Consider the following 16,800-nt stretch of genomic DNA (forward strand, 5'->3'; position numbering starts at 1 on the left):
CAAGGCTGGCCCTCAATAGCCTTCCTCAATGTGCCGGGCAATTTCTTGCCTCCATGTCTTTGTCCACGTTATCCTCCGTGACCCAAAAAGCCCTTCCTCGTCTCCCACATAAAAATCCTACTCAAGCCTCCAAAATTCCCATCGAGGCCATCCTACCCATTCCCAGAGCAGAATCCCCATTTCCTGCGGGCACTCCTACAGCACCTGGCAACACTGCTCTCGCCACCCCTCACACGCCGGCTCCTGCGAGACTCTAGTGAGTTACGTACATCCTCCCCTCCCCAACCCCCACTCATATCCGCTCAGCTGAGAGATCCCGAGGGAGCGACAGTCTCCTTCATCTTTAGATCCCCTTCCAGCACTTGGCAGTGTCTGACACAGAGATGTGCTCGGTGAGTATCTGTTTAATCAAATGACGCACAGATGTGCAACACCTGTCTCTGAGCCAGCGCCCGCAGAGAGCCTCATACCTGCTTTGGCTGCTGCCCCATCCCATTGGGCTAGAGCTGAGGTATGTGTTGGGATGTTTCCTACCGTCCCACCCCGACTCTTGGCAAGAGAATGGGAACTCCCCAGGGCAGTAATGATGCCTGACTGATGGGTGTGCACAGCACAGACCCCAGCCCATACATGGCAAATGAAGCAACCAAGCCCATTAATAATAATAAACTAACCTATGTGGACGCCTAGGACACAATCGATTCCTCTTGCTCATCGGAATCCTATACGTACAATTCACCACGTGCAGCTTTCACAACGGGCGAGCGAGACAGAAAGTTCCTGCTGGATAGAGACGTTAAATAAATAATCGCCAGCGTCTATTTATCAGTTACGGAGCGTGCTCCAGAGAACACAGGACAGGACGCTCTGGTCACTGTTAAGTTTGCTCTGAGTTCACGGCTGGTCCCAGCAGCCCAGGCCCATCATGCTTCCTTTGGTCACAGTGGCCACCTCTCACCCAGCTCAGAGACGACTTATCTTTCTCCCCAGCAGGAATGAAGCAGAGTCGGGTTTTCTTCGTGTGTGTGTGTGTGTGTGTGTGTCTTTCCATTGTTTCATATACTCTCCCTCCAATTAGGACGCCCTGATTCCCAGGGGAGCTATTGAAAATGCCAAGTTCTTACTGGTTGCGGATGCAAAGTCTGTTCTGTCTGACCTCACTGATTCCTGGGGGATGTGTTAAGACCTGCGAAATATGTGGAGCTCGTAAATCAACTCTGGCTGGGTTTCTGCAAATGTTCTAGCTTGAAGGAAAGTCAGACAGCTCTGACAAGTCCCCCAGCCTCACGGCTTCCTGGGCCCCAGCCCGCGCCGGCCCCTGGAGCCCGTGGATGCTGGCGGCCGGGGCAGGGCCCAGTGCTGGGTGTCCCCATCTCCCCTCTGGCCTGGCTCCGACAGCTGGAGGGGAACGGGAGGTCAGTCCTTGACATCCAGTCTGATGTCTGGGGCCCTCTGGAGGGAAGGAATCCTGTGAATGTCCTTTCTCTGCCAGCCCCCAAGGAGATGGCCCGGGGACCCTTCCTCAAGCATGTTCCTCTGTTTCCAAGACAAACAGGAGCCTCAAGCCGGCTGTGGGGCGGAAGGGGTGCCAATGGCATGTCATACCATTGAATGGCGCCCCCTGGAGTTGTGCAAGGAGCTGGCCCTGGCTGGAGGCAAATCCTTGGGAGCCAGTCCCTCCCAGGGCAGGGAAAGGAAGCCCTGGCCTCCTGGTGGGAAGAGCACAGCCACCACGGATTTCCCCTCTGGCACATCCCCAAGGGGCACGGAGGTGGGACCCTGTAAAGCTCATCTGACCAGAAGGTTCCTCACAGGCATCAGCCTCTCAGCTACAGTGTGAATTCAGTTCAGTTCAGCACTCACTGAGTGCCAGTGGCGTGAGGACCCACGCTGGGCATGGGCACACGTGGTGACCATGGCTCTGGGCCACAGGGCACTCAAGGAACAAGGAGACCTTGGTCCCCTCTTGGCTCCCAGCAAGAGGTAGGGGGTGCTTTCAGTGGGTAATGAGAGATGGAGTGTGGAAATGAGTGAAGACTCCCCTCTCATTTGCCCGCGCTCTCCATTCATTCATCCATTCATTCATTCGGGTGGCAATCACTCATTGACAGCTCATGCTGTCACGTGCCAGGTGCCTGCAGCCAAGGAAGCCTCTGTCCACTGCTCAACTCTTGACACCCACACCTGGATGAGAGCCCGTGGGCACCTGCCTGCCATCTGTCACACACCTGGGGGCTGCCCGGAAGCTGTGGCCTTGCTGCCTCCAAGCAGGAGACCAGCTGGGGGCTGGTCTTCCAGGGGAGGTCACCTGATTCGGGGGGCTCTCTGATGAAGGTTTAACCCAGCCCACCAGCACTTTTCCAGTCATAGCCTGCCGGGCCAGCGTGGTCTGGAGTCTGTCTTTCTGTCTGTCTGCATGTCCACGTGTCCAGAGAGGCTGGCAGCCGATGAGAGAAGAGAATGAATGGACCCGTGTCGCTCCTTGGCATTCGCAGAGCTAAGAAGGCCCCACAGAAAGGCTCCAGGGAGCCGGTGTGAGTGAGTCAGAGTGGAGGAGGGGAGAAGGGTCAGGTCAGCACATGGTCACAAACTAAAGGGCAGTCCCTCTCCTTCTCCCTCCCCCAACCTCCCACCTGGGATAAGCGCCCCACTCTCAGGTGACTGGGCAGGGGTCCGTAGATGTAAGCAAGTAGATCGCTGCCCCCATATGGAGGGGCTAGGGGCGTGGCAGCAGCGATGGGTGAGGGAGTGCAGGCCTGGCCAGCAGACACGCAGCAGATCCTTTCCTAAGCCCCCGAACAATCCCACAAGGTACGTACTAGTGTCCTAAGGGTTCAATGCCCTGAGCCAGGCACCTGTGCAGGAGTGGGATTCGAACCCCAACATGTCTGAATCTAAAGCCCATGCCTTTTCCACAGCATCATACTATCTCCCACTACATCCTGGACTACTAACCACTCCCCCCAGGTCCTTTGAGAAAATAAAGAGCCCCTTTCTTTCCCTAGCAGCAGATAGTATAACTCAGGCCTATCAGAAGATATTTACAGCAGCTGTTGTCGACAACATTAGCCATGATTCCTAACTTATTGTTTGAATTAGTTTTATCGCTCTCATGCGCACACTCTCCATAACACTAATATTTTGCACTCATGTGGAATTTTTACTTCTTCTTTTCATTGACGCCATTCCCGATAGCACAAAGAACTCCCAAATCGCTCTGTTTCTGGCATCACACTGGGTGGGGTGGGAGTTGCAGACGCCCTGCGGACACCGTCCACAGAGCAGATAAGAAGGGGGAACATCTTACCTGCTACCAGTGTAGGCACAGACCCTAAGCCAGCCATTCTGTCCCGGACTCACCAGTGGTGTGCTCACCCCACTTCCATCAAAAGGACATTTGAAAAGAAATCTATGGAAACAGCCCAAGTGCCCATCAGTAGACGAGTGGATAAAAAAGCTGTGGTACATTTACTCCATGGAATACTATGCAGCAGTCAGAAAGAAGGCTCTCTTACCCTGTGAGACAGCATGGAGGGACTTAGAGAGTATTGCGCTAAGCGAAATAAGCCAGTCAGGGAAAGACAAGTATCACATGATCTCACTCAGATGTGGAATCTAAAGAACAAAATAAACTAATGAACAAAATAGATCTAGAGACATAGAACCTTTCAACAATAAAGATTTTTAAAAAGAAAAAAGGAGAAAAGAAATCTACTAGCTTTGAGGAGAAAAGAGAAGGTACAATCGCCCTCCTCTGTTTCAACATATTTGGGACCATTGAGCCTCTTTCAGAAGCACCAGAACGTGCCCCTCCCACTGAAGGAAAACACACCTGGCGAGCCAGTCGGCGAACGGGCTGCGCCCTGGCATCTGAGGCTGTTTCCAACCTGGCAGGTAACGCGACCTCTGTCCTCCAGCAGGCACTCTCTGGAGACCTGGTCATGCACCCACGTTAGCCAGAACCTTCCAAAGCAGAGCTGAATTTTGTCCCGCCGTTGGAAGTCCACACTTCTCCTCGCCTCTTGCAACACGTCTTGTTTTCCACACACAACTGGCTAATTCCAGAGTGGAACATAATTAAAAGAAATGCAACCAGACCAAGGAACATAAGGTGAGAGCCAAGAAAAATTTGTAGGTCATTGAGAAAATTGCCGTGCTGGGCACCGGGGAAGTGCCTACTACACAAAGGCCCCGAGGTTGGGCGTGCCCCACCAGGGGTTCCCACTCGCTGCAGGCCAGGGCCAGGTCCCAAAGCAGCTCCAGCTGTGGGTGGGAGGGGCCCACAGCTGGAGAACGGACACAGTCCTGGCAGAAGATGCCACTGAGCACACGGGCTGGTGGAAACGCAAGTAGAGACAGACCACAACACTGAGCGATCCAGATGACAATGAGTTAACAGAAAACCCGGACTGTCTGGACACAAATGCTAGCTTCCCTACGGATTGGCAAGATTTAGAACAGGAGAATGTTCTTGAGCTGGAGGAGACCTAGGAGCTGTCTGGTCTGGGGAATTCAAGCCTTCTGTGTGCATGCTATGAACTTGCCTTGCAGCCGGGAGAAGCTTGTGGGCCCTTCTCAGAATACTGGTTCTAATTATATACCATGAAATTCATAGGATTACAAAAGAAAACAGTAATATTGAAAGACAGTTATCAAAACACTAGAGGCCTGGTGCACAAATTCATGCACCAGTGGGGTCCCTCAGCCTGGCCTGCGGATCAGGCCGAAACTGGCTCTCTGACATCCCCCAAGGGGCCCCAGATTGCAAGAGGGTGCAGGACAGGCCCAGGGACTCCACCGGTGCATGATCAGGGCCAGGGAGGGACGCGGGAGGTTGGCCAGCCGGGGAGGGACTGTGGGAGGGCTCCAGGGCATGCCTGGCCCATCTAGCTCAGTCCCAATCAGCCGGACCCTAGCAGCAAGCTAACCTACCAGTCAGAGCATCTGCCCTCTAGTGGTCAGTGCACATCATAGCGAGCGGTTGAGCGTCCTTAGCATATCATTAGCATGTTATGCTTTGATTGGTTGAACAGACAATCGGATGACTGGACATTTAACATATTAGGCTTTTATTATATAGGATATCTGTGATATAATAATATATATGCTTCTTCATCAGTGCATTAAACAACATTGGCAGCAGGTCTACTATCTTCTACAACTTGCAGTAGGGGTAAATGAGAATGATATTTTAAAATAATATTTCATAATGTCAAATCTTCAAAATATTTCAGAAGAACTGCTGCAGCTACAGTGTGATATATACTTATCTGTATTTCTCTTGTTAATACTGTCCCAGGTACTGCTAAAAATCCTATAGCATATTGCCTATATCCATTGAAGGTAATGCTAAGTTTCATTAGAAGTTAGTGCAGGGAAAAAACTATGAAAATAAATCATCAAAATTCTACCCACAAACCCTAGATTAAGACCCCTAATTTCCTACTATCCCTTCTTTCGGCAAATAATAAAATGTAGACCAGAAATGTAGACCATGTGACTTTTTAAATGTCATACAGCTAATAAATAGCAAATCTGGGATCAAAGCCAAGTTCTTACTGATGTCCTGTCCTAAACTGATGCCTCAATTTAGGCCTGACATTTTTTTCTTTTAGATTTTTTTGTGTTTAAACAAAATACATTCTTTTTAACAAATTCAAACAATGTGGGAATTACATTTAAAAATAAAGTTTCCACCTTTCTTAATACAGTCCTATCTAAGAATAGACAGAGGGACCAGAGCCCAGCTCAAAGTGGACCAGCAGCATCGCATCACCAGGGAGCTGGTGAGACATGTGGACCGCAGGCCCCGCCCCAGACCTGCTGAGTCAGAATCTGCATTTCCCCAGGTGCTGACTCATGGGCACATGACTGGCCCAGAAGAGCAGCTCCGGATGATCCCGGGGGTCCCTTCTCTACTGAGATCTCCTTGGAAGTATAAATCCCCCCAACCCCTAATGTTGAAAAGTGACAAGAATTCAACCCTCCACCCTCTAAAAGGCATATGCTAGTCACTCTAATCCCCCGAGGGGAAAAAAAATAACAGAATAAATAACAAGACTCAGAGTTTGCAATAGGAGAATGCATCATGCGACAGTGAGATCTGAAATGATGAAAACAAAATCATAATAACTGTTCTTAACCCTTTCCGCACAGGAGCCAGCCTCCATGCCAGGCGATTAGCATGCATTATCTCATTTAATTCTCACAAATATCTTACGGAAGTTGCTACTGTGATCCCTGTTTACAGATGGAAAAACTGAGGTTCAGAGAGGCTACACTGCTTGCTCGCCATCCCAGCCAAGGATTAGAAAAGACCTGAAGGAAGAGGGGCCGCCTGAGTAGTGAGGCTGCACTTGAACAAGCTTACACCCGAGCAAACCCAACTGGGCAGCCCCCACCTCCGTCCTGGGTCCCCTTTCCTCCTCAGCCTGCCCTGTTCCAAAGCCCTCAGCAGCTAAAGATCCCAGTAGCCGGGCTTCCTGCATTTTCCTCCTGGTCTCATCCTGAGGACTTGGTTTCAAGTTACAGCCCTAGCCTTATGAAAATCAGAAGCAAAGCTTGCAGGGCCTGTGACATCATTGGCTGGGGTCTAAGTATTCCTGTCCTTGTCTTACCTGCCGGGAACTATTTCCATCGCTTTTGTTTCACAATTTAAACAAACACAGGCTTGGCTGGTATTTCAAAGCAGAACCTGACTGATGTCTTTGTAAAGAGCTGGACAGGGCAAAGCCCTGCAAGGCGGGTGTGTAGCAAGCTCCGTTTTAGGGCATCTTAAAGGTTTTCAAGAATGAGGCCTGCGCTCCTTTTCAGACCCTGCGAATCTTTCCACGGGTTAGCATCTCCGGCCCCTCGCTGCCTCCTCCCCGAATCCTTCCCCCTCGGTATTTCTGCGTGATACTCCATGCAGACCCGGACCAGGCATTTTCACATGTTACTATGAGGTAGGCATTGTCGTACCCATTGTCCAGACGAGGAAACTGAGACGCGGGTCTCACAGCTCAGGCGTGGCCTAATCAAGGGGAGAAGCAAGGCCTGTCTGACTCCTAGATTCCAGCCTTCTCCACTCAAGGTCGCCCCGCCTTTTCAGGAACCCATCTGCGGTCACCTGGTATTTCAGCTGCTTGCTTTATGTCTGCTCTCCCTTCCTTGACAGTAAGCTCTGGAGAGAGCCCCGGGCTCCCTGCCCCCTCAGTGCCCAGGCCAGAGCGTGGCACCAATGAGGTTCTCTACATACATTGCTTGGATAAATACCGGTTGGCTTTCAGAGAAAAATAACTCAGAAGAAAGCCTCAGCAACCATCCATCTTCCAAAAGGATTCACATGTGTTCCTTTCTGTCCACCTGGGCGCTTTGACCAATCAGCGAACCCCAGGCCGGGAGAGTAAAGACACCACGTTATCACCAACGGCCAGTAAATGGGTACTTTCTCAACTACAGAACATTCCATGGCAGTGAGGAGATCTGCCATTGCCAAGTTGATTAGCAAGGACAGAACTAAGCATGTTCACCCAGAGGTGACACATTGAGCCCCCAAGGAAATGAAGTCAGAAAGAAGTGGCATCTACATTTAGGGACCTACACCAAACGCCTCAGAGGTGGTGAGCTATGAAAGGAAGGTTCCTGAATGGGGGTTCAGACCCAGGGTGCCCCAAGCCCTCGGCTCAGCTCACCCTGAGCCCTCAACACCGATGCTGTTAATCCCACCCCACCCTGCTTCCTTGATGTCTTGTGGCCGGCTCGGCACCCTGTGCAGGCGTTCGATTTGGCCTTTTGGCTGGGCCATGGTGGTGTTCCAGGTAGGCAAGGCTTCCTTCCAGCAGCCCTCTCCTCCTTGCCAATTAACCATGTCCTTCCGGCTCTCCATCCCGAGAAGCTGGTCTCCAGATCTGCCAAGGGTCCAGGATCCGGGAGGCACTCTAACTAGCCAGGAGTCCCACCATCCTTGTGGAGGTGGCCCTGGTGCTGGGCACCCCCGGGCCAAGAGGCCAGTTTTCTAAATAACAGAAAGCGTTCTTGGCTCCTGGGTCACTGTTCACTCTGTCTGCAAGTGCCCCGACTGATCCAGATTTACAACTAAGGGCTGATGGGCTCAAGCCAAACTTTGTTTCGGAAGGAGCAGGGTCTAGTCACCTTCAACGAGGAACCCATAACAGAAGCGGAGAGGGAAACTCAGAGGCCCAAGGGACCCGGGTGCCAAGTCTGGTCCCGCCCAACCTGCAGAAACAGAACAAGGGCTAATTCGGGCAACAGGGAGGAAATTGCTTCCTTGAAAGTGGGTCCAAAACTCAGAAAAACATAGCCACAGTGAAAGGGGATGTCCATTTGCTTCTCTAAACTCTTCTGTAGACTTAGGTGAAGAAACCAGGACATGGAGGGAACCAAGGAGCAGGGAGCTACCTGGAAAGCAGTTTGCCAAGAAAAGTAAACCTGAATTGGATCAAGTCTCTGGAGGTAACTCTTGCAGCTCCCAGGGAAGTGGTGGGAGAGAGGCACATGCTAAATGCCACCACAAGAATGCGATCGGCTACGCCCCAAATGCAGGAAATTCTACAGGACAAACAGCTCAGCCTCTCTCAAGAGGCAAAGGAAACAAAAAAGATTAAGAGGGAGTTAAGAGGGTTGTCAACCAAATGTAATCTGTAGACCTTGTTTGAATCTGATTCAAACCAAGCAACAGGAAAAAAGACATTTAGGGGCAATCAGAGAAATCTGAACACTACCTAGATATTTAATAAGAAAAAGGAACCGGTGTTGATGTTTGTAGGTTTGATGACAGTACTGTGGCTATTTTTTTTTTTTTTACAAGAAACGTTATCCCAGAGAGATACATTTTGAAGGAGTTAAGGCTGAAATTAGCCCAGTGGTGGGCAAACTCATTAGTCAACAGAGCCAAATATCAACAGTACGACGATTGACATTTCTTTGGAGAGCCCAATTTTTTAAACTTAAACTTCTTCTAATGCCACTTCTTCAAAATAGACTCGCCCGGGCCGTGGTATTTTGTGGAAGAGCCACACTCAAGGGGCCAAAGAGCCGCATGTGGCTCGTGAGCCGCAGTTTGCCGATCACTGAATTAGACGATGCCTGGGGTTTGCTTTAAAGAAATCCATGAGGTGAGGGCAAAGGAGAAATGAGGCTGGGTCTATGCTGACAATTACTGAAGCGGGGCCATAAGGAGGTGTGTGTCCATGATGTTCTCTCTGCTTTTGTCTAGGCTCAAAGTTTTACAGAACACAAATGTTAATTACAAACAAACAAACAAAAAAAGAAGAGAAGGCCCTAGGTTTTCATGATGGCTCCAGTACTGATTCTCTGGGAGGATCTGAAAAACCTTTACTCCGCCGGACCTCAGTGTCCTCATCCAGAGCCTGAATGGGTTCAAGTGCTGGCTTGGCCCCATCTTCTTCACCTCCCTGAGCTTCGCATCGTCAGCGTCCCACAGGAATAGCGGTCCTGCCTCGCGGGGCTGTGGAGAGGGGCAGGTGCGCGTTCCTATGAAGGGCCAGCGCGCAGCACTCGACCCAGTGCTCGCGGTCATGACTGCTGCCGCGGTGGCTACTGCTGTCTACCTCCGTGCCTTGCTCCCAGGTGGCCGGCTCCCAGGCCCACCTCTCTCATCCCTCTTCCCAGAGGGAACCGTGCTGGAGAGAGAGACTCCCTTCCCTGTCCCTCCCTTGCTCCTGCCCAGGAGGCCACCCCTTTCAATGCCCAGAAGGACCCTCTGTAAACCAGGAAACGGTGGGGTGGAGTGAAGGGAAGTTAGAAAGAACTCCGGACTTATGAATGCATAATGCTGAACTTTCTGGAAATGGACGGGCCCGGTGCCAGTCCCCACTAGGGTTCCTAGATTGTATTTTCCTGACAAAAGGGCCATTATGAAGGCTCCACATCTCCCGTGTGACAGGTTGCAAGCTGTAAAACCGCATGCCATCCTAGGGACCAGGAGGTGAATAGGTTTCCCAGCCATGTCCTCATTCTCAAGGGCACTGGGGTCCTGGAAGAGGTCTGTAGGAGACAGGGTGACGTCGGGGAGCCCTGGGCGCTTCCCAGCTGCTCCGCAACAGGGGCCCGTGAGGTCACCCAAGACCTCAGATAGTGCTGACCCTTCTCCCCTCCTCCACTCAGATTCCTCCTGAAAACCCGGAGCGCTCCACCTGTCATTACACCCCTTCTCCACTTACAGAGGTGCACAGACCCTGGGCCCGCCCGGCCCCACAGGGGAGAGCTGCACCCCCACCCCAACCTCGCTTTCTCTGCACTCGCTTTTGAGATCATTTCTTTCTACAGAGGCAAGCGGCCTGTGGTGCCGTTAGGTAGGAGAATGTAGACTGGTTGTCAGGACAGCGGACTCCCGTCCTACCTCTGCTGCTGTCTAACTCGTTGGAGTCCACATCTCCTTTTCTGTAAAGTGAAGACGCTAAAGTTAAGTTGCAAAGTCCCTTCTAGCTATGTCTGTGGTTCTGCTGCTTGTTATAAGGAAGTGTGTTCCTATCTTCCCCACCAAAGCGCCAGCCCTGACTTGACGGGGCCCCACACTCCTTCCCTCTGCATAGTCGTCTACATTCCAAGTGACCATCAACCGGCTGTCCCCCTCGACCCCATGCCCCTGATACCCCACCTCTTGAGATCAGAGAAGTTTGGGTTCAGGTGTATCCAATTTTTCCTTGTAGCTCTGACAGACGCGTTTGCATGTGATTTGCATGTATTCAAATATAAACGCACTCATTTGCATGAACATCTAAAAGACATTACAAAATCACCACACACAGCCTCTAACAGTTGGTTACAGCTCATCACTCCAGAACTCTCAAATGGGTCCAACAAAAATCTCACTAAGTAGACCGATGTTCTCCTAAACTTTTGGAGTAAAGGAAGGACATATCAGAACTTCACATTAATTTTTATCACATCCCTTACATTTTTCTATTTCCTATGTATGCTTTATACTCCTCAAACCATATTGGTAAAACAGGGTATGTATACATTTGTAAATATGCTTATAATGGGGCTCTAGGTACAAACAGGTTTTGTAGATGAGGTACATGGAGTCACCATCACTCCATTTCCCAAAGCTGGAGACAGTTGCAAAGGTTCTGGTCTGACCACAGCCAAGTGACCAGGGAGGATGCCAGGTAACCCTCTGCCAAGGTCACCCTGGCCAGGGACTACCAAAGCTCACCAGGGCATCCATCACACCACTCACCAGCTCCTTTGGGACCTCAAGGCAAACTCCTTCTCCCAGAGGCCTACTCAGGCTCCCGGCTCCCATCAGCAAGGCTCCTTTCGGCCAAGAGGGCATCGGTCCCCACTCAAGGAACCCACTTTCTTTCCAGACCGGTTGGTCTTGGCCCTCACGGCTTCTTTTATTTCAGGAGCACACATTCCACTCACGGGTGAGGGTGTTGGAAAGAAAGCGCTAGTCCTTTCTCGATCTCATTCTGGGGTTCACTTACTAAGTTTGACAAGTTGCATTTGTTATTGCACAGAGAAAATAGGAGCCTGGTCTTTAAATAGATAGAGGATAAATAGATAATATCAAAAGATAGATGGATAGATGATAAATAGGTAGAAAGATAGGTAGATAGATGATAGATAGATACGTAGATAGGTGATAGATAGATAGGTAGATAGATAGATAGATAATAGATAGGTAGGTAGATAGGTGATAGATAGATAGGTAGATAGATAGATAGATAATAGATAGGTAGGTAGATAGGTGATAGATAGATAGATAGATAGATAGATAGATAGATAGATAGATAGGTGATAATCAGGTAGATAAATTGGCTTTCTGGAGAACTTCAATGACACAGCAAACTAAACTACTCCTAGGTGAGAAGTTTCCCAGAGACATCCCGCTAAGAGTGAAAACTCTATGTAGAAAGCAAGTCATTGTTTCACAGGTGCATGAAGGGCAGCTAATAACCTGTCGGGATGAACCTGCTGGATGAGGGCGTGGCCTTCGCCGGGCACAGTGGACAGGGGGCCCAAGTGCTGGGCTACTCACCCACACACTGGTTGCCTTCATCCATCTGGAATCCAAAGCGGCAGATGAGAGGCCTGGAAATCGTGGGGTAGTTTGGAGCCGGGAGCGGTGGGGCAGCTGCTGGGTATGGACCTGAGTAGGAGGTGGAGTAGGGGTTCGAGTAGGGCCCCCGATACACTGGGTTTGTTCGGGGGATGCACAGGTACCCGCCGTTTTGGTTCACACACATCATGTCTCCTCGGCAGGCCTCAGGGATGGTCCGGCATTCATCGATATCTGGAAGGCCACAGAAGAAAGGACGGGCGTCAGCGGCCCCTGGCCACACTGTGCACGGGGCAGAGCCGCGGAGAACCCCAACACTTTACCGGCATCAGCGCCCAAACAGTGCCTGGCTCATCGCCCGCAGGTACTCCCAAAGGTTAGACACGTTGAGTCAAATTGACCAGCGTCACCCAAACATCAGCCATCAAATACCACCACCACGGCCTTGGCCTTATCCACAAAAACCTGTATTATCGTGCTTAATACTTTTTAAAAAATGAACCCACATTTGAAATTCGAGTAAACATATTTTTAAAACTTTTTCGTGACTGCAGCAAATGAAAAACACCATCAATGAGCATAAATAGAAGGTAACAGTAAAAATAAAGATATAACTATTGAAAGAAAGAGTTTATCTGTGGGCATGGCATCTTACTTTGGTGTGCCCACAGGATACTCAGGAAACACTGGGATACACCTAAGAATCGCTCCCATTTCCACTCCGAATCACAGCTGGGCCGGAGAAAGCGTCCTTTGCTTCAAGAAAGACAAGGCTTGGCCGAGAGCTGGTTACTTGTTAAGAAAGTGGAGCCTTACTTGAAAGTCAGCTCACACAGCACCAGCAACAAGGCCCATTTCCGGCCAGGCTGGTGTTCTGCTAGCTATGCCTGGAAGGGGAGGCAGGTGCTCTAGAAAACCTGATTTCCTGGGCCAGGCCAGTGCAGGGGAGGCCTGAACTCTGGCTCCAGCATGAGCAGCTGACCTGCCCCCCACACTGGGCCCTGTCGCTAGCCTTGGGGGCTGCTCCCTGTGGGACAGGAGGCTGGGGGAGAGATGCCTAAATGCTGACAGATCCTCCCAGCCATCTCACCTGAGCAACTCCCACCAGCTCCCACCTTGGGAACGAGAGATGTTGAGGCTCTGAATGCCTCATTCAATAGCTGCAAGTCTGAAATCACCCATAAAGCTGGTGGGTCAGCAGGCCCAGCTGGCATGGCTCAGGGGTTGAGCATTGACCTATGAACCAGGAGGTCACGGTTCCATTCCCAGTCAGGGCACATACCCAGATTGTGGGCTCGATCCCCAGTGTGGGACATGCAAGAGGCACCCAATCAATGATTCTCATTACTGATGTTTCTGTCTCTCTCTCCCTCTCCCTTCCTCTCTGAAATCATAAAAAATATTTTTTAAAAATCCTGGTGGGTCAGAAAAGATGGGTGCTTCCCTTTTCTGTGCCCCTGGGCATAGCCTCATCCTCTTCAGACCTAGGTTTTCCAGGGCAGGGTTTTATTCCTCACCACTTGTCATTTTTTTAAACCATCTATCTCCCCTCTGGTTCTCTGAGCTGACGTGAGCTCGGGAAAGATATATGATTTGGCCTAAATCAAATATAATTAAAAAGCTAAATATATATCTGAGGCAGGACTGCCTTATTCTTTTTATGTATCCGATGCTCCATCCACAACAAACTATTCTACACTCTCAACGTCCTTTCCACCCCTGGTCTTTGCTTATGCTGGTCCTTCCACCTGGAATACCATTTCTCAGGTCCTACTCATTCTTCTCATATATAATCTCATATATAATTGGATATATATTGAATTGGATATATCTAGATAGGTGATAGATATATGATAGATGATAGATGATAGATAGATAGATAGATAGATAGATCCGATTCAAAAGGAGGATCCTCTCCTCCTTTTGCAGGACCTATCGCTATTGCCTCAACTGCACCCAGGTGTACCTCTCCCATTAGATGGTGTGCTAGGAGAACAGCCCCCAATATGTCTGTCCCGACCCCATGGTTACATTAGGTTACCTGACAAAGGGGAAGTAGGTAGCAGATGGAACTAATGTTGCTAATCAGCTGACCTTGAGAGGGGATCATCTGGGTGGGCCCATTGTAATCATGTGTAAGCCCTTAAAAGTGGAAGAAGAGGCAGAAGGATTGGTCAGGATGTAACAACAGAAAAAGAGGAGATTAGAAGCTTGTGAGGCACTTAGTGAGGTGCTGGCTTTGAAGATGGAGGGAGGGACCGTGAGCCAAGGAGTGAGGGAGGGAAACTGGAAAGGGTCCCCAGGGAACAGCCACAAGAAGACAGGTGCCTCAGTCCTACAACCACAAGGAGCCAAGTCTGCGGGAAAGCAGGATGGGAGTTCCTCAAAAGGTTAAAAGCAGAACTACCATCTGATCCAACAGTTCCACTTCTGGGAATTTATCTAAAGGAAATGAAAACAGGATCTCCAAGAGAGATCCACACTCCCATGTTCATGGCAGCATTATTCACAATAGCCAAGGTGTGGAAACATCCTAAGTGTCCCTCTGTAGATGAATGGATAAAGAAGATATCACACACACACACACACACACACACACATACACACACACACACAGGAATGTCATTCAGTCACAAGGAAGAAGGAAATCCTGCCATTTGCTACCACATGGGTGGGTCTTGGAGGCGTCATGCTGAGATAAGTTAGACACGGAAAGATAAATGCTGTACAATCTCACTTACATGTGGAATCTAAAAAAGCCAAACTTAGAAACAGTGAGTAGAATGGTGGTGGCCAGGGGCTGGGGGCGGAGGACATAGGGCGAGGCTGGTAGAAGAGCCCAAATGTTCAGTTATAAGGTGGTAAGTTCTGGGGACCCGATGCACCCCGCCCCCCCCCCCCCCCGTGATTGTCGCTAACAGTGCTGTATTGTATGACTGAAAATTGCTACGAGAGTAGCTCTCAAGTGTTCTCACCACAAAAAGGAAGTGGGAATTACATTATGTGATGGAGGTGTTAGCAAATGCTATGGTGGTAATCATATTGCAATGTATAAGTACATCACATCAACATGTTGGACAGGTTACCCTTACCAAAGTTATATGTCAACTGTATCTCAATTTATAAAAAGAAACTCAATTCTGCCAGCAATACACATGAGCGAGGACATGGACTCCCCCCCACCCCCACCCCAGGAAGGCACAAAGCCTCGTTGGCACCTCAGTATGAGCCTGGCAGACCTCTGTGGAACGTTTGACCTCCAAATCAGTGACATAATAAATGTGTGTTATTTAGGCCACCAAGTCAGTGGTAATTTATTATGGCAGCCAAAGGAAGCTAACACAGATGGAGAGATCCTGGGGAACAGGAGTCAATTCTTACTCATCTTTGCCCCCTCCCAGGGCTTACGGTTAAGGGATGGGCACAGAGAAGGTGGTGGATGGAAGGGTGTCATGGACCTCATCTGTTTCGGGGCACTGATTTCTCCCATGGGCAAGGCGAACACAGACTGACAATCCTGGACAACAGTGTCACTGAGCGTCCCCACCCGGCGAGGGGTCGTCCGTGGCCTCTTACCTATGCACTGTCCCGACGGGCGGTCCAGGTCAAAACCGTTCGTGCACTGTTGCTGCGGGGAGAGAGGAGAAGGCGAGGTCATTTCACTCATTTTTGTTTAACTGTTAAAGCATTATAATGGCATCACAGAAAGTTTAGGAAATAGAGTCAAGGGGAAAAAAAGCAACCATAATATTAATACTTGTATTATAATATCTATTTCCTCCTTCTCCACCTCCTCTCCTCCTCCTCCTCCTCCTCCTCCTCCTCCTCCTCCTCCTCCTCCTCCTCCTCCTTCTCCTCCTTCTTCTTCTCCTTCTTTCTTCTCCCTCTTCTTCTTCTTCTTTTGCATTTTCGTACATTTTTTTATACTCAGCATTACTTTTAAAGCTCCCTCACTGTTGCTCCAAAACCTCTATTTTTAGCAGATGGTTCCTGGGGCTTTGTCATGAAACGCAATAATAATCACATCTGATCTGCCCAACGAGGCACGTCCTGTGTCCACTCCTTTCTGGGAATGGATATGACTGCTTTTTAAGGGCAATGGCTCTCTTGGGGTGCTTTTAACCTCACCTTCTCAGCACCCAGTCCTTTGTACCCTGTGAAACCCTCCACCAGATCCTGAGGTCTGTACGTAAAATAAAAGCTACGCAGTGATGCACTCAGTTTCCTAGGAAAAGCAGAATTGGGGAAACGCCTCCATTTCAACCTCAGAAGACAATCACACAGAGACACTTCCAGAAACAGATCTGCAACAGTCCCCGAGGGTTGTCGGCTTCACATACCACGTGAGTTACAACTTTATGCATTTAGAAAAACATCATGGCCTGGCCGGTGTGGCCCAGTGGTTGAGCGTTGACCCATGAACCTGGAGGTCATGGTTCAATTCCCGGTCAGGGCACATGCTCGGGTTCTGGGCTCAATCCGCAGTAGGAGGCAGGCAGCAGGCAGCCAGTCCATGATTCTCTCTCATCACTGATGTTTCTCTCTCTCTCCCTCTCCCTTCTTCTCTCTGAAATCAATTTTTAAAAAAGAGAAAAGAAAACGCCGTGGGGGTCGACAGTCAATGGTCCTTCTGGGCAGACCCGGGAGCCTGCCGTGTTACAGGAACCAGGCGTCAGGAGTGGGGCTTCCCTGAGCTGAGGGTTGGTGTGTGGACAGGATGGATTAGCCGGCTTTCCTGGGAGGAGGCTCAGGAGCCTTGGCGCCTTGGG

At 50.0% G+C, this 16,800-nt stretch overlaps 1 protein-coding gene and 1 pseudogene across 3 annotated transcripts in view; one reads left to right on the top strand and one right to left on the bottom strand.

Annotated features, from left to right (window-relative positions):
• LOC307097890 (dCTP pyrophosphatase 1-like) overlaps positions 1-16,800 on the top strand; it is a 447,295-nt pseudogene that overhangs the window by 366,166 nt on the left and 64,329 nt on the right. The window lies entirely within an intron of this gene.
• FBLN5 (fibulin 5) overlaps positions 1-16,800 on the bottom strand; it is a 70,207-nt gene that overhangs the window by 48,518 nt on the left and 4,889 nt on the right. For both annotated transcript variants that reach the window (XM_079769771.1, XM_079769770.1), the window contains exons 3-4: positions 15,608-15,659; positions 12,011-12,265 (exon numbers count right to left, since the gene is read on the bottom strand). In XM_079769771.1, the coding sequence (XP_079625897.1) occupies positions 12,011-12,265; positions 15,608-15,659 (307 nt within the window). The remainder of the gene's footprint in view (positions 1-12,010; positions 12,266-15,607; positions 15,660-16,800) is intronic.

The sequence above is a fragment of the Cnephaeus nilssonii genome (assembly GCF_951640355.1).
Source record: "Cnephaeus nilssonii genome assembly, chromosome: 4".
Classification (NCBI taxonomy): domain Eukaryota; kingdom Metazoa; phylum Chordata; class Mammalia; order Chiroptera; family Vespertilionidae; genus Cnephaeus; species Cnephaeus nilssonii.